Genomic DNA, 20602 nt, shown 5'->3' on the forward strand with positions numbered 1-20602 from the left:
TTCGATAATAATAACACTTATGCTGTGAGCTAATCCTCTATCTGCTAGTGTCAGTCAGAAGGTATGCGGTTTTACGCAAAACGGCAACGCGATAATGAAATGATTGAGCTGCTGGAATGTTTTTTAACAGAGTGGCGGCAGTATCCACAATGACTGTCCTCTGCTCTCTTCACTCCTTCAATTCCCGGGTATCGATTGTTGATGCAGACGTTGCACAACCCTTTTAAGTTCCCTATTCGCTCCCTCTCACCTCCTTTCGGAAAGTGTAAACTCTTCCTTACGGAGCTTTATGCAAACAGTTTTTGTTCCACTAATCCTCTTCCTAAAGCGGGAACTGGGTAGGTCTGTGCCCTTTCCGCGTTAATTAAACGACCTTCTCTCTATTCACAATTGCTTTATTTGCATGCTTACATTGCCAAAACGTGAAAAACATTCAACAAAAGTGAAATAAGCAATGAGAAATGAACAGTAAACATTACACACACAAACGTTTTCAACGTTTCTCTCGCTCTCCTTCACTATCACTGTTTGGAGAGCAGACTGTGTTCTGTACCACATGCGGAGAAGAGGAAGAGGGAGACGGGGGGAAAGTTCATTCATCTCGCTCAATGTTTTCCTCTCACTCGGGGCAGTCACTTGGGGTCGTCGGCGACTCTGGGGGAGCCCAGTGATGGTGCCAAAGTTAGTCTATAAACATAATAGCTCATTATAGAGATATGTCTTATCTAAAACGTTCATTGGAATGGCAGTGTGTCCCCGCTGTGCTAGATCCCGTTGTCATGACATTATAATATATTCATTGTAGAATATTCTATAGGCTTTGCACCCATGGATACAATACACTTGTGATGAAGAAAGAAATTAATGCATATTACTCTGAGCCTTTATTGTCAGCAAAAATGTCAATACATTACAATTTGCATGGGTGCAGAATGGTTCCATGGTTCCCGGCCCAGGGCCCAAATCTATCAGTACTTTGCTTTATAATCTTAATTATATCACAGACATCAACTTTATCGCTTGATATCAAAAAACACACAAATAAATCTTTTAAAATAAAAAGTTAATATCAAACTCAATATTAAATCATCAGGACACAGCTCTCTCATCCTCTATCTTTTTCTCACGGAGCCACTCTTCTTCTCCTCTGACTTCTGCTTCTTCACATCTTTCTTTCCTTTGGCTAGGTTTCCATACAATTCCTGCTCCTTGTTTCTAAAAGAGAGACAAGAGAGAGGACATCATGTTAGAAACCTGCAGCTTCAAATAGCGACGAGATAACAATGGAGGCTTCTTTGTGTGTAAGAAAAGGAGCACTCTTTAGATCTTCAGTTAGTAGCCTACCAAACACTACCCTGACCCTACCAAACAGTACCCTGACAGTACCCTGACCCTACCAAACAGTACCCTGACAGTACCCTGACCCTACCAAACAGTACCCTGACCCTACTCTGACCCTACCAAACAGTACCCTGACAGTACCCTGACCCTACCAAACAGTACCCTGACAGTACCCTGACCCTACCAAACAGTACCCTGACCCTACCAAACACTACCCTGACCCTACCAAACAGTACCCTGACAGTACCCTGACCCTACCAAACACTACCCTGACCCTACTCTGACCCTACCAAACAGTACCCTGACAGTACCCTGACCCTACCAAACACTACCCTGACCCTACCAAACAGTAACCTGACCCTACCAAACAGTACCCTGACCCTACCAAACACTACCCTGACCCTACCAAACAGTAACCTGACCCTACCAAACAGTACCCTGACCCTACCAAACACTACCCTGACCCTACCAAACAGTAACCTGACCCTACCAAACAGTAACCTGACCCTACCAAACAGTAACCTGACCCTACCAAACACTACCCTGACCCTACCAAACAGTACCCTGACCCTACCAAACACTACGCTGACCCTACCAAACACTACCCTGACACCACCCTGACCCTACCAAACACTACCCTGACCCTACCAAACACTACCCTGACCCTACCAAACACTACACTGACCCTACTCTGACCCTACCAAACAGTACCCTGACACCACCCTGACCCTACCAAACACTACCCTGACCCTACCAAACAGTACCCTGACCCTACGAAACACTACCCTGACAGTACCCTGACCGTACCAAACACTACCCTGACACTACCCTGATAGTACCCTCTGAGTGGTGTCAGGTACTGTCAGGGTAGTGTTTGGTAGGGTCAGAGTGGTGTCAGGTAGTGTTTGACTCTACCCTGACAGTACCCTGACAGTACCCTGACCCTACCAAACACTACACTGACAGTACCCTGATCCAACCAAACAGTACCCTGACCCTACCAAACACTACACTGACACTACCCTGACCGTACCAAACACTATCCTACTCCTACCCTAACAGTACCCAGACTGTACCCTGACCGTACCAAACACTACCCTGACCGTACCAAACACTACACTGACAGTACCCTGATCCAACCAAACAGTACCCTGACCCTACCAAACACTACACTGACACTACCCTGACCGTACCAAACACTATCCTAATCCTACCCTAACAGTACCCAGACTGTACCCTGACCGTACCAAACACTACCCTGACCGTACCAAACACTACACTGACAGTACCCTGACCCTACCAAACACTACACTGACAGTACCCTGATCCAACCAAACAGTACCCTGACCCTACCAAACACTACACTGACACTACCCTGACCGTACCAAACACTATCCTAATCCTACCCTAACAGTACCCAGACTGTACCCTGACCGTACCAAACACTACCCTGACCGTACCAAACACTACACTGACAGTACCCTGATCCAACCAAACAGTACCCTGACCCTACCAAACACTACACTGACACTACCCTGACCGTACCAAACACTATCCTAATCCTACCCTAACAGTACCCAGACTGTACCCTGACCGTACCAAACACTACCCTGACCGTACCAAACACTACACTGACAGTACCCTGACCCTACCAAACACTACACTGACACTACCCTGACCGTACCAAACACTACCCTGATCCTACCCAGACTGTACCCTGACCGTACTAAACACTACCCTGACAGTACCCTGACCGTACCAAACACTACCCTGACAGTACCCTGACCCTACCAAACACTACCCTGACAGTACCCTGACCGTATCAAACACTACCCTGACAGTACCCTGACAGTACCCTGACCGTACCAAACACTACCCTGACAGTACCCTGACCCTACCAAACACTACCCTGACAGTACCCTGACGGTATCAAACACTACCCTGACAGTACCCTGAAAGTACCAAACACTACCCTAACAGTACCCTGCCCGTACCCTGATCGTACCAAACACTACCCTGACACTACTCTGACCGTACCAAACACTCCCCTGACAGTACCCTGACCCTACCAAACACTACCCTGACAGTACCCTGACCCTACCAAACACTACCCTGACAGTACCCTGACCGTATCAAACACTACCCTGACAGTACCCTGACAGTACCCTGACCGTACCAAACACTACCCTGACAGTACCCTGACCCTACCAAACACTACCCTGACAGTACCCTGACCCTACCAAACACTACCCTGACAGTACCCTGACCCTACCAAACACTACCCTGACAGTACCCTGACCGTATCAAACACTACCCTGACAGTACCCTGACAGTACCCTGACCGTACCAAACACTACCCTGACAGTACCCTGACCCTACCAAACACTACCCTGACAGTACCCTGACGGTATCAAACACTACCCTGACAGTACCCTGAAAGTACCAAACACTACCCTAACAGTACCCTGCCCGTACCCTGATCGTACCAAACACTACCCTGACACTACTCTGACCGTACCAAACACTACTATGACCCAACCAAACAGTACCCTGACACTACCCTGACCCTACCAAACACTACCCTGCCAGTACCCTGACACTACCCTGACCCTACCAAAAAGTACTCTGGCAGTACCCTTACCCTAACAAACAGTACCCTGACACTCCCAAACACAACCCTGACACTACCCTGACCCTACCAAACAGTACCCTGACACTACCCTGACAGTACCCTGACCGTACCAAACACTACCCTGACAGTACCCTCACAGTACCCTGACCCTACGAAACACTACCCTGACAGTACCCTGACCCTACCAAACAGTACCCTGACACTACCCTGACAGTACCCTGACCCTACCAAACACTACCCTGACCCTACCAAACACTACCCTAACCCTACCAAACACTACCTTGACATTACCCTGACCCTACCAAACACTACCCTGTACTACCCTGACAGTACCCTGAATGTACCAAACACTACCCTGACCATACCAAACACTACCCTGACAGTACACTGACCCTACCAAACAGTACCCTGGCACTACCCTGACAGCACCCTGACCCTACCAAACAGTACCCTGACAGTACACTGACCCTACCAAACAGTACCCTGACACTACCCTGACAGCACCCTGACCCTACCAAACAGTACCCTGACAGTACCCTGACCCTACCAAGCAGTACCCTGTACTACCCTGTCAGTACCCTGACCATACCAAACACTATCCTGACCCTACCAAACACTACCCTTACAGTACCCTGACCCTACCAAACAGTACCCTGACAGTACCCTGATGGTACCAAACACTACCCTGACAGTACCCTGACCCTATGGAACACTACCCTGTCAGTACCCTGACCCTACCAAACACTACCCTGACAGTACCCTGACCCTACCAAACACTCCCCTGACAGTACCCTGACTGTACCAAACACTACCCTGACAGTACCCTGACCCTACGAACCACTACCCTGACAGTACCCTGACAGCACCCTGACCTTACCAAACACTACCCTGACAGTACCCTGACCCTACCAAACACTCCCCTGACAGTACCCTGACTGTACCAAACACTACCCTAACAGTACCCTGACCGTACCCTGATCATACCAAACACTACCCTGACACTACTCTGACCGTACCAAACACTACCATGACCCAACCAAACACTACCCTGACACTACCCTGACCCTGCCAAACAGTACCCTGACCCTGCCAAACACTACCCTGCCAGTACCCTGCCAGTACCCTGACCCTACCAAAAAGTACCCTGACAGTACCCTTACCCTAACAAACAGTACCCTGACACTCCCAAACACTACCCTGACACTACCAAACAGTACCCTGACACTACCCTGACAGTACCCTGACCGTACCAAACACTACCCTGACGTTACCCTGACAGTACCCTGACCCTACGAAACAGTACCCTGACCAAACCAAACACTCTCCTGACAGTACACTGACCCTACCAAACAGCACCCTGACACTACCCTGACAGTACCCTGACCCTACCAAACACTACCCTGACCCTACCAAACACTACCCTGACCCTACTAAACACTACCTTGACAGTACCCTGACCCTACCAAACACTACCCTGTACTACCCTGACAGTACCCTGAATGTACCAAACACTACCCTGACCATACCAAACACTACCCTGACAGTACACAGACCCTACCAAACAGTACCCTGACACTACCCTGACAGTACCCTGACCCTACCAAACAGTACCCTGACAGTACCTGACCCTACCAAACAGTACCCTGACACCACCCTGACAGTACCCTGACCCTACCAAGCAGTACCCTGTACTACCCTGTCAGTACCCTGACCATACCAAACACTATCCTGACCCTACCAAACACTACCCTTACAGTACCCTGACCCTACCAAACAGTACCCTGACAGTACCCTGACCCTACCAAACAGTACCCTGACAGTACCCTGATGGTACCAAACACTACCCTGACAGTACCCTGACCCTATGAAACACTACCCTGACAGGACCCTGACAGTACCCTGACCCTACCAAGCAGTACCCTGTACTACCCTGTCAGTACCCTGACCGTACCAAACACTACCTTGACAGTACCCTGACCCTACCAAACACTACCCTGACAGTACCCTGACCCTACCAAACACTCCCCTGACAGTACCCTGACAGTACCCTGACCCTACCAAACACTACCCTGACAGTACCCTGACCCTACCAAACACTCCCCTGACAGTACCCTGACTGTACCAAACACTACCCTGACAGTACCCTGACCCTACGAACCACTACCCTGACAGTACCCTGACAGCACCCTGACCTTACCAAACACTACCCTGACAGCACCCTGACCTTACCAATCACTACCCTGACAGTATCCTGACCGTGCCAAACACTACCCTGACAGTACCCTGACCCTACCAAACACTACCCTGACAGTACCCTGACCCTACCAAACACTACCCTGACAGTACCCTGACCTTACCAAACACTACCCTGACAGTACCCTGACCCTACCAAACACTACCCTGACAGTACCCTGACCTTACCAAACACTACCCTGACAGTACCCTGACCCTACCAAACAGTACCCTGACCGTACCAAACACTTTCCTGGCAGTACCCTGACCCTACCAAACACTACCCTGACAGTACCCTGGCCCTACCAACACTACCCTGACAGTACCCTGACCCTACCAAACAGTACCCTGACAGTACCCCGACCCTACCAAACAGTACCTTGACAGGTTAACAATACAAGGATAGTTCACAAACGTAATATTAAAAATAAAAACCGGTATGGCCTAGCTTAGGAGACTCAGAAGTGGTGACAGTGACACGCTTCCCTTCATGCTGTACATAGCCAGCTCAGAGCTCTCCAGTGAACTCTGTATTGTGAGCCTACCCACACCACACTGGATTGTGAGCCTACCCACACCACACTGGATTGTGAGCTTACCCACACCACACTGGATTGTGAGCTTACCCACACCACACTGGATTGTGAGCTTACCCACATGTTTGAGTGGCCGTAGCCTTGGCCAGGCGGGCACCAGAGGCCAGTGGGGAGAACATTATACTGTACTGTAATTAGATAAATGGATGAACCAATCAACAGCTTTTCCAACACAACTTAGGGCGCTGAGCCACCCGTGTCAGCCCAGTGCCAGATTCACACTATGGTGTATTATACTGTACTAGAGACAGGGATTACACTGTGGTGTATTATACTGTACTAGAGACATGACTTACACTGTGGTGTATTATAATGTACTAGAGACAGGTGTTACACTGTGGTGTACTATACTGTACTAGAGACAGGTGTTATACTGTGGTGTACTATACTGTACTAGAGACAGGTGTTATACTGTGGTGTATTATACTGTACTAGAGGCAGGGGTTACACTGTGGTGTATTATACTGTACTAGAGAGAGGTGTTATACTGTGGTGTATTATACTGTACTAGAGACAGGTGTTACACTGTGGTGTATTATACTGTACTAGAGACAGGGGTTACACTGTGGTGTATTATACTGTACTAGAGACAGGTGTTATACTGTGGTGTATTATACTGTACTAGAGACAGGGGTTATACTGTGGTGTATTATACTGTACTAGAGACAGGTGTTATACTGTGGTGTATTATACTGTACTAGAGACAGGGGTTACACTGTGGTGTATTATACTGTACTAGAGACAGGGGTTACACTGTGGTGTATTATACTGTACTAGAGACAGGTGTTATACTGTGGTGTACTATACTGTACTAGAGACAGGGGTTACACTGTGGTGTATTATACTGTACTAGAGACAGGTGTTATACTGTGGTGTATTATACTGTACTAGAGACAGGGGTTACACTGTGGTGTATTATACTGTAATAGAGACAGGGGTTACACTGTGGTGTATTATACTGTACTAGAGACAGGTGTTATACTGTGGTGTATTATACTGTACTAGAGACAGGGGTTACACTGTGGTGTATTATACTGTAATAGAGGCAGGGGTTACACTGTGGTGTATTATACTGTACTAGAGACAGGTGTTATACTGTGGTGTACTATACTGTACTAGAGACAGGGGTTATACTGTGGTGTACCATACTGTACTAGAGACAGGTGTTACACTGTGGTGTATTATACTGTAATAGAGACAGGGGTTACACTGTGGTGTATTATACTGTAATAGAGACAGGGGTTACACTGTGGTGTATTATACTGTACTAGAGACAGGGGTTACACTGTGGTGTATTATACTGTACTAGAGACAGGGGTTACACTGTGGTGTATTATACTGCACTAGAGACAGGGGTTACACTGTGGTGTACTATACTGTAATAGAGACAGGGGTTACACTGTGGCACTAGAGACAGGGGTTACACTGTGGTGTATGATACTGTACTAGAGACAGGGGTTACACTGTGGTGTATTATACTGTACTAGAGACAGGGGTTACACTGTGGTGTACTATACTGTAATATAGACAGGGGTTACACTGTGGTGTATTATACTGTACTAGAGAAAGGTGTTATACTGTGGTGTATTATACTGTACTAGAGACAGGTGTTACACTGTGGTGTACTATACTGTACTAGAGACAGGGGTTACACTGTGGTGTATTATACTGTACTAGAGGCAGGGGTTACACTGTGGTGTATTATACTGTACTAGAGACAGGTGTTACACTGTGGTGTACTATACTGTACTAGAGACAGGTGTTATACTGTGGTGTACTATACTGTACTAGAGACAGGGCTTTGATTATACATGAGGTGGGTGCCTCGGAGGCTCTTTCATTACTAGGGCCCAGAGTCTTTCCTGACCATGTCATCCAACCAGGAAGAACTCTGATCCCTATAGCCTGCTGTATAACCAGGGTGATCCCTACAGCCAGCTGTATAACTAGGGTGATCCCTATAGCCTGCTGTATAATCATGGTGAACCGTGCTGTATAACCAGGGTAATCCCTATAGCCAGCTGTATAACCAGGGTGAACTGTGCTGTATTACCAGGGTGATCCCTATAGCCAGCTGTATAACCAGGGTAAATCGTGCTGTATAACCAGGGTGATCCCTATAGCCAGCTGTATAACCAGGGTGAACTGTGCTTTATTACCAGGGTGATCCCTATAGCCAGCTGTATAACCAGGGTAAATCGTGCTGTATAACCAGGGTGATCCCTATAGCCAGCTGTATAACCAGGGTGAACTGTGCTTTATTACCAGGGTGATCCCTATAGCCAGCTGTATAACCAGGGTAAATCGTGCTGTATAACCAGGGTGATCCCTATAGCCAGCTGTATAATCAGGGTCCAAAGTGTTTCCTGGTCAAGAAGAACCTGTGTTCCTACATTCTCATAGCAGTTAACACTGCTAACATTGTCTTAACTATTTTCAAGGCATCCCTGGGAATCAGAGTGTAATTTGAACCCTGACAAGAGAATGGGCTGGTTGATCGAGTGGAAGTTTACAGAGTTTGGTCAGTCCGGATATTCCAAACAGGTCAAGTGATTCCTCCTCTCCTTTGTTGTCCAGTTTAGTTTTTTCCAAATTGGTCCATTCTTTCCAGAGCGAGAGAGTACAGTAGGGCTACGTAGTCAAATGTATCGCCTCCAAAGGTTACACGAACGTGCCCAATCAGCTAAATTGGACAACAGAAGGAAGGAGAGACATGGGGGACGACGATGATAAACAATGGTCCCATTTTCAATATGGCTTATAGTAGCTAGGCTCATTAGGAGACAGAGCTGAGAGAGAAAGTCTACATCCGCTCATCTCTCTCTTCTGTCTCTCTCTACCTAACCTCTCTCTCTTCTAGTCTCTCTCTCTCTCTTCCGTCTCTCTCTCTCTCTCTCTTCCGTCTCTCTCTCTCTCTTCCGTCTCTCTCTCTCTCTTCCATCTCTCTCTCTCTCTTCCATCTCTCTCTCTCTCCCATCTCTCTCTCTCTCTCCCATCTCTCTCTCTCTCTTCCGTCTCTCTCTCTCTCTTCCATCTCTCTCTCTCTCTTCCATCTCTCTCTCTCTCTGAGTGTGTGTGTGCCTCTCTCTCTCTGTGTAGCCTGCGTCAGAGAACTTTGACCCAATGTGGTTTTGAGGAGAGATGGGAATATGCACGGGACTCCAATGGCATGTCCACAGACACACACTGTACAAACTCACTTGGAGACCTTGCGGCTGGCAGGCTGGTGTTTGAACTGCAGATTTCCATACTCTGTTTCAGCTCCCTAGAAAGGGGAGAAGAGGACAGCGAGTGTTAGACTTGATGGGTGGTATAAGGTGAGTCAATGTGCAGAGTTAAGTCATAGTCTTATTAACAATTTCCCAGAACATGAGCAATTTCCGTAAACAATTTCAACCTTTGTCAATGTTCATATTTTACAAAGCAGTGTCTGATAAGACATCTGTCTGGAGAACAGAAGAACATGCACAACAACAGTGGAAAGTATATATTGACACAGATCCCTCTGTGTCAGCTGATATCTGAGTCTCTCTCTGCTGTCTTGTTATTGTTATTTTCTGGAATGTTGTTTTTCAACACAGTTTGTCAATAGACATATATTGTAGCCGGTGCACTTGGGAGAGGAGAACAATATATATTTGATTCCATATTACCCATATTCCTCTCCCTTCTATTGCAACCTCCCCCCCCTCTCCCTCACCTTGTTGTAGGTCTTGGATGCCTCTATGTACTCAGAGACGGCCAGGTAGATGAACTTGTACTGGGCCTCAGTCTGCACCATGCCTGACCGCTGGTCTCGCACCATCTGGATGCTCTTCTGGATGTCTATGTCACAGTCCAGACCTATGGACAACCAGGAAGTTAGAATCACAATCAACAAAAAAACATTGTCATTCTACAGTGATGACAGGCATTACAAGGATCATGGGACAAAAGAGCCATAATAAAATACAGTATAAATCATGAAGATGTGAAGAAATGCAGGAACTTTGGTAATGACAGAGACTCACCTTTAGTGTCGATGGTCTCGATGATCATGTCGATCACCACAATGGTGCCAGTTCGGCCTATTCCAGCACTACACAGAAACACAACACAAACAGAGTGGTTGTAGGGACAACTGTCAGTACAGTACAATGTGATTGGACACTGAAATGAATGAACTGTATTGAAACAGAATTTCTAAAGCAGTATTGATCATCTAAGTCATTCTGTGATCGGAGGTGTAAAGTGTTCATGGACAAATGGAGAGGGATTTGTCATGTTGTCACACTAACAGATGTCTCAGCCAGGGGATGACCACTTTACACACACGTGACTGTGACAGTTTGGTTATATTATAAAGACCAGTGGATTGGATAAGAACTTTGTCCCTATGGATGTCTTTCAGTGTAAAGAAGCAAAGGAAATAGCTTTTGTCATTAAACTGTACTGCAACAGCCTTGTAAACACTCTATACACTATTGTGCTGTACTTATGTCTGCTTACATAACAAATAGTCACGGGACCAACAACATACAAGACTACAAGAACCCTCCCTATTCTTGATATCACAAGATTCCTATAGGATAAACTGTCAATTGACTTAAAATGCTGAGTACCGCAACTATTCTTAACAACTAATCTTAATCCTGGAAAAACAACATAATCTGAAATTCTTATCATGTATTCTAGACAATGGAGAATGGATAGAACTGACACTTATCTTCCTGAATACAACTGGAATATACCAAGTTTACAGCTGGAAGATAGCTAGAATATACCTGCAGTGGATGATCATTGGCCCGGCGTTGGCGAACTCGGCCTGTTTTGAGTTGACCTGAGTGAGGAAGCTGAGCACCCCTCCTGGCTCCTCGGGAACTCCATGGTCGGGCCAGCTCAGGTACTGGTAGTGCCAGATAGTACGGACCGAATCCGACTAGGACAGACGAGGAGGTGAGGAGGAGAGAGGAAAGAGACAAAGAGGAGAGACATGAGTAATACTGTTAACTCAGCTAATCTGTGACTGCAGTGATGACTGAGGTAACAGTAATGACAGTGATGATAATGGTAACAGTGACGACAGAGATGACAGTGATGATAACGGTAACAGTGATGCAATGGTGACAATGGTAACAGTGATGACAGTGAAGATAACGGTAACAGTGGTGACAGTGATAGTGATGATAGCGATAACAGTGATGACAGAGGAAAAAGTGTTAACAGTAATGACAATGATGGTAGTGATGACAGTGATGGCAGAGGTAACAGTGATTACAGTGATGACAGAGATAACAATGATGACAGTGGTAACAGAGGTAGGAGAGGTGATGATGAGTGGAGCCAGCAGGTGGTACCTACCTGATCCAGAGGGGAGATCTCCATAACCCTGATCTTGTAGTCAGTGGCATCTCTCTCAGAGACACAAGTGACCACATACGGCCCCACCTCTTTGGAGCCCTGCATTTCTGGCCAGTATGGCACGCATTTATTCTGCATAAACAAACATGGAGAAATGGTTTGAGGAAAATGAGATGGGTAGTTTATACTATGTTATAATATTAAAATCATACAATGTAAAAGAAAATGCTTTCAAATTCTCTGTAAAAGTTACTAACCCGTCCCTTCTCGACCTCCCTGGTTGTCATGACGATGACACTTGTCCTCTCTTGCCACACCATCTGCCAGAAATCATTGACAGTTGTTGCAAGGCAGCCCTGACAGGCAATGTATACCTTCGGGTCACCGGACTCCTGCAGCTTATTCTACAAAGAGATGGAGAAAGTTAGTAAAATATGTCAAATATTGTCTACATGGAGACAAAGCCCATTGCAATTATAGTCTTTGATCATATTAATTAAAACATATTCATGTTTAGACTTGTTATGGATTCATAACAGTGGTTTATCATTTGATGTTGAGACTACAAGGTGACATAACATGTACTTACTGTCACATAGTTGCCATTGATGTAATCTGAGCCAATGATATCGGGGTCTCCAGATGACAGAATGACCCTGGTCTCATCAACTGGGAGGAGAATAGGATGAGTGTAGAGATGGAAGGATGTGAGAGAGAGATGAGGGGATGTATCAGACAGAGATAATATAAATGGAAGAGAAAATGTAAAGAAGATGGGTAAAAGATAAGAGGCTATATCATTGCACTTTAGAAGTAGATGCTCTTACAGGGAAGGATGTTCTTATATCGGTTTTTGCTTTTGTTTTCTGGTCTCATCCCTTCTTCTCTGCTCTTCTTCACCTTTGTCTCCTGCTTTTGAAGGGCCTGAAAAGAACAAGAAAGAGAGAGGAGAGAGAGAGAGAGAAAGACAGTCATTGTAAGCTCAATACAATTTTAAAAACATCAACAAGCATTCAATTACTTAACCAACAGTATAGAGGGGCCTTTAAATGGGTCACTTCTTGAAAATAAAAATACCCTCAAACAGCCATGACATTTCTCAACCATTTTTAAGTGACACCTTAAAGCTATTCTCAAATAAAAAATAAAAAAATGTTTTTACCTTTATTTAACTAGGCAAGTCAGTTAAGAACAAATTCTTATTTTCAATGACAGCCTAGGAACAGTGGGTTAACTGCCTTGTTCAGGGGCAGAATGACAGATTTTTACCTTGTCATTTCGGGGATTTGATCTTGCAACCTTCAGGTTACTAGTCCAACACTCTAACTACTAGGCTACCTGCCGCCCCCATATTAACAAATGTTTAATTTGTTCCACAGTACTGCCACAGACTAAAGCAGGGGTTCCCAAACTTTTTCACTCTGGGCCCCCCTTCCAGCATTGGGGAACATCTCGGGGCCCGCGCGCACACCACGTCTATTTCTATGGGCACAAGCACTGTTCATGACACAAACTGTTCAAGAGAATTTTGCAGGTTTAAAGCTTATATCCTGAAGTTCTACACCTTTTGTCATGGGGTACAAAGAAAATGTAGCAGTTTTAAAGCAAATTTTCTTGCAATTCTACACTGTATATTTATGTGATATTTGAGTGACAAAAACAATTACAACAATATCTATGGGCTAAAAAAACGAAATTAAAAAAACATCTGACATGGGCTAGTTGATCTGGACATTTCTGACATATAGCTCTAAGCTCTAAGGTCTGCAATAACTGACACGACAAGAGGAACTGATGATGCGCTACCCAATTTCGAAATTGCACCTTGTGCATTCTACTATTACAACTTTCAAGAGGAAGTTTGAAACAGGACTGAGTTTAAAAAAAAAATGTATATATATATATATAATAATGTTTTTTCGGGGGGACCCCCACGCCCCCCCATGTCGACCCCACAGTTTGGGAACCACTGGACTAGAGGAAAGAGTTTTTCCCCATGGAGCTCTTGAATCTACAGGGAATAAAGTCAGTAGAGCTCCCTCTAGTGGAGTACTAGAGGGTGTTTTTATTTAGTTTTTATTTCACCTTTATTTAACCAGGTAGGACAGTTGAGAACACGTTCTCATTTACAACTGCGACCTGGCCAAGATAATGCAAAGCAGTGCGACAAAAAACAACACAGAGTTACAGATAGGATAAACAAAAGTACAGTCAATCACACAATAGAAAAATCTATATACCGTGTGTGCAAATGGAGTAAGGAGGTAAGGCAATAAATAGGCCATAGTGGCGAAGTAATTACAATTTAGCAAATTAACACTGAAGTGATAGATGTGCAGATGATGTGCAAGTAGAAATACTGGTGTGCAAAAGAGCAGAAAAGTAAATAAAAACAATATGGGGATGAGGTAGGTAGTTGGGTGGGCTATTTACAGATGGACTGTGTACAGCTGCAGCAACCAGTAAGCTGCTCAGATAGCTGATGCTTAAAGTTACTGAGGGAGATATAAGTCTCCAACTTCAGCGATTTTTGCAATTCGTTCCAGCCATTGGCAACAGAGAACTGTAAGTATTTGTAGTTGTCCACATATTCTAAGTCAGAACCGTCCAGAGTAGTGATGCTAGTCGGGCGGGCGGGTGTTGGCAGCGATCGGTTGAAGAGCATGCATTTAGTTTTACTTGCATTTAAGAGCAGTTGGAGGCCACGGAAGGAGTGTTGTATGGCATTGAAGCTCGTTTGGAGGTTTGTTAACACAGTGTCCAAAGAAGGGCCAGATGTATACAGAATGGTGTCGTCTGCGTAGAGGTGGATCAAAGAATCACCAGCAGCGAGAGCAACATCATTGATGTATACAGAGAAAAGAGTCGGCCCGAGAATTGAAACCTGTGGTACCCCAATAGAGACTGCCAAAGGTCCGGACTACAGGCCATTCGATTTGACACACTGAACTCTATCTGAGAAGTAGTTGGTGAACCAGGCGAGGCAGTCATTTGAGAAACCAAGGCTGTTGAGTCTGCCGATAAGAATACGGTGATTGACAGAGTCGAAAGCCTTGGCCAGGTCGATGAAGACGGCTGCACAGTACACTGTCTTCTATCGATGGCGGTTATGATATCGTTTAGTACCTTGAGCGTGGCTGAGCAGCACCCATGACCAGCTCGGAAACCGGATTGCACAGCGGAGATGGTACGGTGGGATTCAAAATGGTCAGTGATCTGTTTGTTAACTTGGCTTTCAAAGACTTTTGAAAGGCAGGGCAGGATGGGTATAGGTCTGTAACAGTTTGGGTCTAGAGTGTCTCCCCCTTTGAAGAGGGGGATGACCGCGGCAGCTTTCCAGTCTTTAGGAATCTCGGACGAGTCTCTATTGCGGCTGAATTTTTTTTACTTCACCATTATTTAACCAGATAGGCCAGTTGAGAACAAGTTCTCATTTACAACTGCGACCTGGCCAAGATAAAGCAAAGCAGTGCGACAAAAAAAACAACACAGAGTTACACATAAACAAACGTACAGTCAATAACACAAAAGAAAAATACAAAAATCTATGTACAGTGTGTGCAAATGTAGAAGAGTAGGGAGGTAAGGAAATAAATAGGCCATAGAGGTGAAATAATTACAATTTAGCATTAACACTGGAGTGATAGATGTGCAGATGATGATGTGCAAGTTGAGATACTGGGGTGCAAAAGAGCAAGAAGATAAATAACAATATGGGGATGAGGTAGTTGGGTGTGCTATTTACAGATTGGCTGTGTACAGGTACAGTGATCGGTAAGCTGCTCTGACAGCTGATGCTTAAAGTTAAAGAGGGAGATATAAGACTCCAGCTTCAGAGATTTGTGCAATTCGTTCCAGTCATTGGCAACAGAGAACTGGAAGGAAAGGCAGCGAAAGGAAGAGTATGTGGGGACAAGGCTATACAGTTTAGTTGATAAGCCCCATCTTGATTTGGGTGACTTCAGTTGTTTTTACCTTGAGCCATTTCAGGTCATCAAAGTGAGAGTGATGACTACAGGGTGGGAGTTTGAGAGTAATCCTGACTACATGATGGGAGCTTGGTTGTGATCCTGACTACAGGAGAGGAGATTGGGTGTGATCTTGACTGCACGATGGCAGCTTGGGTGTGATCCTGACTACAGGAGAGGAGCTTGGGTGTGATCCTGACTACATGATGGGAGCTTGGTTGTGATCCTGACTACATGATGGGAGCTTGGGTGTGATCCTGACTACATGATGGGAGCTTGGTTGTGATCCTGACTACATGATGGGAGCTTGGGTGTGATCCTGACTACATGATGGGAGCTTGGTTGTGATCCTGACTACATGATGGGAGCTTGGGTGTGATCCTGACTACATGATGGGAGCTTGGGTGTGATCCTGACTACAGGAGAGGAGCTTGGGTGTGATCCTGACTGCATGATGGGAGCTTGGGTGTGATCCTGTCTGCAGGATAGGAGCTTGGGTGTGATCCTGACTACATGATGGGAGCTTGGGTGTGATCCTGACTACAGGAGAGGAGCTTGGGTGTGATCCTGACTACATGATGGGAGCTTGGGTGTGAACCTGACTACACGATGGGAGCTTGGGTGTGATCTTGACTACATGATGGGAGCTTGGGTGTGATCCTGACTACAGGAGAGGAGCTTGGGTGTGATCCTGACTGCACGATGGGAGCTTGGGTGTGATCCTGTCTGCAGGATAGGAGCTTGGGTGTGATCCTGACTACATGATGGGAGCTTGGGTGTGATCCTGACTACAGGAGAGGAGCTTGGGTGTGATCCTGTCTGCAGGATAGGAACTTGGGTGTGATCCTGACTACATGATGGGAGCTTGGGTGTGATCCTGACTACAGGATAGGAGCTTGGGTGTGATCCTGACTACAGGATAGGAGCTTGGGTGTGATCCTGACTACAGGAGAGGAGCTTGGGTGTGATCCTGACTGCACGATGGGAGCTTGGGTGTGATCCTGACTACAGGAGAGGAGCTTGGGTGTGATCCTGACTGCACGATGGGAGCTTGGGTGTGATCCTGACTACAGGATAGGAGCTTGGGTGTGATCCTGACTGCACGATGGGAGCTTGGGTGTGATCCTGACTACAGGATAGGAGCTTGGGTGTGATCCTGACTGCACGGTGGGAGCTTGGGTGTGATCCTGACTACATGATGGGAGCTTGGGTGTGATCCTGACTACAGGAGAGGAGCTTGGGTGTGATCCTGACTACAGGAGAGGAGCTTGGGTGTGATCCTGACTACAGGATAGGAGCTTGGGTGCGTTTAAGTTTATACCCCACCAGATAGGTCACTATCTAACTCACATCCAAGTTAGCCCACAGTATCTTTGACGGTAACCACTGTATCTATAGTAGGGTTGAATGGCTGGAACCCGTATACCGAGATTTACAGTGATTTACCGCACAAAACCACTCCCTTTTCCCGGGATAAATATAGTACATTCGGAAAGTATTCAGACCCCTTGACTTTTTCCACATTTTGTTATGTTAGAGCCTTATTCTGAAATTGATTAAATAAATAAAAAATACTCATCAATCTACACACAATACCCCATAAAGACAAAGTGAAAACAGTTTTTTTGAAATTTTAGCAAATTTATTACAAATAATAAACAGAAATATCGTATTTACATATGTATTCAGACCCTTTGCTATGAGACTCGAAAATTGAGCTCAGGTGCATCCTGTTTCCAATGATCATTCTTGAGATGTTTCTACAACTTGATTGGAGTCCAACTGCGGTAAATTCAATTGATTGGACATGATTTGGAAAGGCACACACCTGTCTATATAAAAGGTCCCACAGTTGACAGTGCATGTCAGAGCAAAAACCAAGCCATGAGGTCGAAGGAATTGTCCATAGAGCTCTGAGACAGGATTGTGTCGAGGCACAGATCAGGGGAAGGGTACCAAAACATTTCTGCAGCATTGAACGTCCCCAAGAACACAGTGCCCTCTATCATTCTTAAATAGAAGAAGTTTGAATCACCAAGATTCTTCCTAGAGCTGGCCGCCCGGCATAACTGAGCAAACGGGGGTGAAGGGCCTTGGTCAGGGAGGTGACCAAGAACCCGATGGTCACTCTAACAGAGATCCAGAGTTCCTCTGTGGAGATGGGAGAACCTTCCAGAAGGACAACCATCTCTGCAGCACTCCACCAATCAGGCCTTCATGGTAGAGTGGCCAGACGGAAGCCACTCCTCAGTAAAAGGCAAATGACAGCCCGCTTGGAGTTTGCCAAAAGGCACCTAAAGACTCTCAGACCATGAGAAACAAGATTTTCTGGTCAGATGAAACCAAGATTGAACTTTAAGGCCTGAATGCCAAGTGTCACTTCTGGAGGAAACCTGGCACCATCCCTACGGTGAAGCATGGTGGTGGCAGCATCATGCTGTGGGGATGTTTTTCAGCGGCAGGGACTGGGAGATTAGTCAGGATCGAGGGAAAAATCAACGGAGCAAAGTACAGAGAAATTCTTGATGAAAACCTGCTCCAGAGTACTCAGGACCTCAGACTGGGGTGAAGGTTCACCTTCCAACAGCACAATGACCCTAAGCACACAGCCAAGACAACGCAGGAGTGGCTTCAGGACAAGTCTCTGAATGGCCTTGAGTGGCCCAGCCAGAGCCCAGACTTGAACGCAATCGAACATCTCTAGTGAGACATGAAAATAGCTGTGCAGCAACGCTCCCTATCCAACCTGACAGACCTTGAGAGGATCTGCAGAGAAGAATGGGAGAAACTCCCCAAATACAGGTGTGCCACGCTTGTAGCGTCATACAAGAAGACTCGAGGCTGTAATCGCTGCCAAAGGTACTTCAACAAAGTACTGAGTAAAGGGTCTGAATACTTATGTAAATGTGATACGTTTTTTATTTGTAATACATTTGCACACAAAAAATGTTTTTGCTATGTCATTATGGGGTATTGTGTGTACAACCTGTATTGCCTTATAACCTGTCCTGACCCCTGACCCCTGGTGGAAGCTGCTGCTAGTGCTCATCCAGTCCCCTGGTTATGAGGGGAGTTTCAGTGAGGTTCCTAATCAGCATCATCATCCCCTCTCATCCTGCCTGTTAGCCTGTGTCAGCTCAGGTGAACTCTAATTGGTCTAAAGGATTGGGGTTACACATACATCCAGTGTTTACTATTTCACTGGGCTAGAACAAAAGCCTGCATGTGTACTCCAGGACCAGAGTAACCCAACCCCTGGCCTAACCTCACAGTCTTGAGGGAAGGGATTGACTGTAAAAATCCCAAACATAGATTCACTCAACCCAGCTGTGACAACTCAAAATCTTTTCAGGAATACCTTCAGAAGAATGAGTTAATGTTTAAAGACATGCGAATCCCCATTCCCAGTATTTGTGGAATACTGACATACTGTATTACTATGAATACATTCACGAATGCTCTATAAATATGGCATGTTTATTATGTGATCATGGATGTGTTATGTATGCTTTATGAACATACAGATAATGTACATTCGTTACCCATATTTTCTTTACCATTTGAAAATTTATTTTTAATGTACTGTTAAAGCAGTTTGGAATTAGTGTTAGACAATTTCGAATCTCTCGTGGCCAGACTATTTAGCATCTAACGCAATTATGCAAGGTTTTAGTTGTGGGTTTCTGAGATTAGACAATTGAGTCCTCAAATAGCAGTACCACATGCTACCACATGGTGGTAGTAAAAATGTGGTTATGGTTCTTGCAGTTTATTTCCTATGGCTGTAGTAGTGAGACCTTTAACCATTTGATTATAGTTTTTCCTTGCAACACTCTCACTTTGACTTGTCTAACGGAACTTAATTCACCATGTTGCACAAGAGTAAAGGCACATTACATACACAGCTTATATGACCAACTAAAGCATCAAACACAGACACAGTTTCATGCTGACTACACCGGGCGCGCATGTTGATCTTGTCCATCCACACCAGACGAGATCAGGACACGCAGGTTGAAATATCAAAAGGAACTCTGAACCAACTATATTCATTTGGTGACAGGTCAAAAAGCCTTAAACCTTCATGGCAATTTAGCTAGCTAGCTTGCTGTTGCTGGCTAATTTGTCCTGGGATATAAACATTTGGTTGTTATTTTACCTGAAATGCACAAGGTCCTCTACTCTGACAATTAATCCACAGATAAAAAGGTAAACAGAGTTAGTTTCCAGTAATCTCTCCTCCTTCAGGCTTCTTCTTTGGACTTTATATGGCGGGTGCTAACCAACTTTGAGGTGCATTACCACCACCAACTGGACTGGAGTGTGGACCTCAGTTAATTTTTCAATCACCTACATGGGTATATGCTCCTAAAAACCAATGAGGAGATGGGAGAGATTGGATTTGCAGCTCGTCAAGCGTCACAAATATAACCAAGTTCTATTTTAGCGCCTGGCTACGCAGACGCTCGTTGCCGCGAGCGAGCAGTTTCGAT

The 20602-nt window shown here is 45.5% G+C and overlaps 2 protein-coding genes across 6 annotated transcripts in view; one reads left to right on the forward strand and one right to left on the reverse strand.

Moving 5' to 3' along the window:
• LOC120048605 (cell adhesion molecule 4-like) overlaps positions 1 to 20602 on the forward strand; it is a 752359-nt gene that overhangs the window by 394026 nt on the left and 337731 nt on the right. The gene's annotated exons all lie outside the window — the stretch shown is intronic.
• The window catches only part of LOC120048592 (tyrosine-protein phosphatase non-receptor type 6-like), a 33511-nt gene continuing 13286 nt past the window's right edge, over positions 378 to 20602 (reverse strand). For 4 of the 5 annotated variants that reach the window (XM_038994687.1, XM_038994690.1, XM_038994685.1 and 1 more), the window contains 9 exons: positions 12969 to 13065; positions 12731 to 12810; positions 12399 to 12545; positions 12142 to 12273; positions 11565 to 11719; positions 10812 to 10879; positions 10502 to 10644; positions 10002 to 10066; positions 866 to 1215 (listed from right to left, as the gene is read on the reverse strand). In XM_038994687.1, coding sequence (XP_038850615.1) covers positions 1113 to 1215; positions 10002 to 10066; positions 10502 to 10644; positions 10812 to 10879; positions 11565 to 11719; positions 12142 to 12273; positions 12399 to 12545; positions 12731 to 12810; positions 12969 to 13065 — 990 coding nt within the window. In that variant the 3' untranslated portion in view covers positions 866 to 1112. Of the gene's footprint in view, positions 1216 to 10001; positions 10067 to 10501; positions 10645 to 10811; positions 10880 to 11564; positions 11720 to 12141; positions 12274 to 12398; positions 12546 to 12730; positions 12811 to 12968; positions 13066 to 20602 lie in introns of all 5 variants that reach the window. The other variant, XM_038994689.1, reaches the window with a different exon arrangement.

This window comes from Salvelinus namaycush, chromosome 5, assembly GCF_016432855.1.
Source record: "Salvelinus namaycush isolate Seneca chromosome 5, SaNama_1.0, whole genome shotgun sequence".
Lineage (NCBI taxonomy): Eukaryota > Metazoa > Chordata > Actinopteri > Salmoniformes > Salmonidae > Salvelinus > Salvelinus namaycush.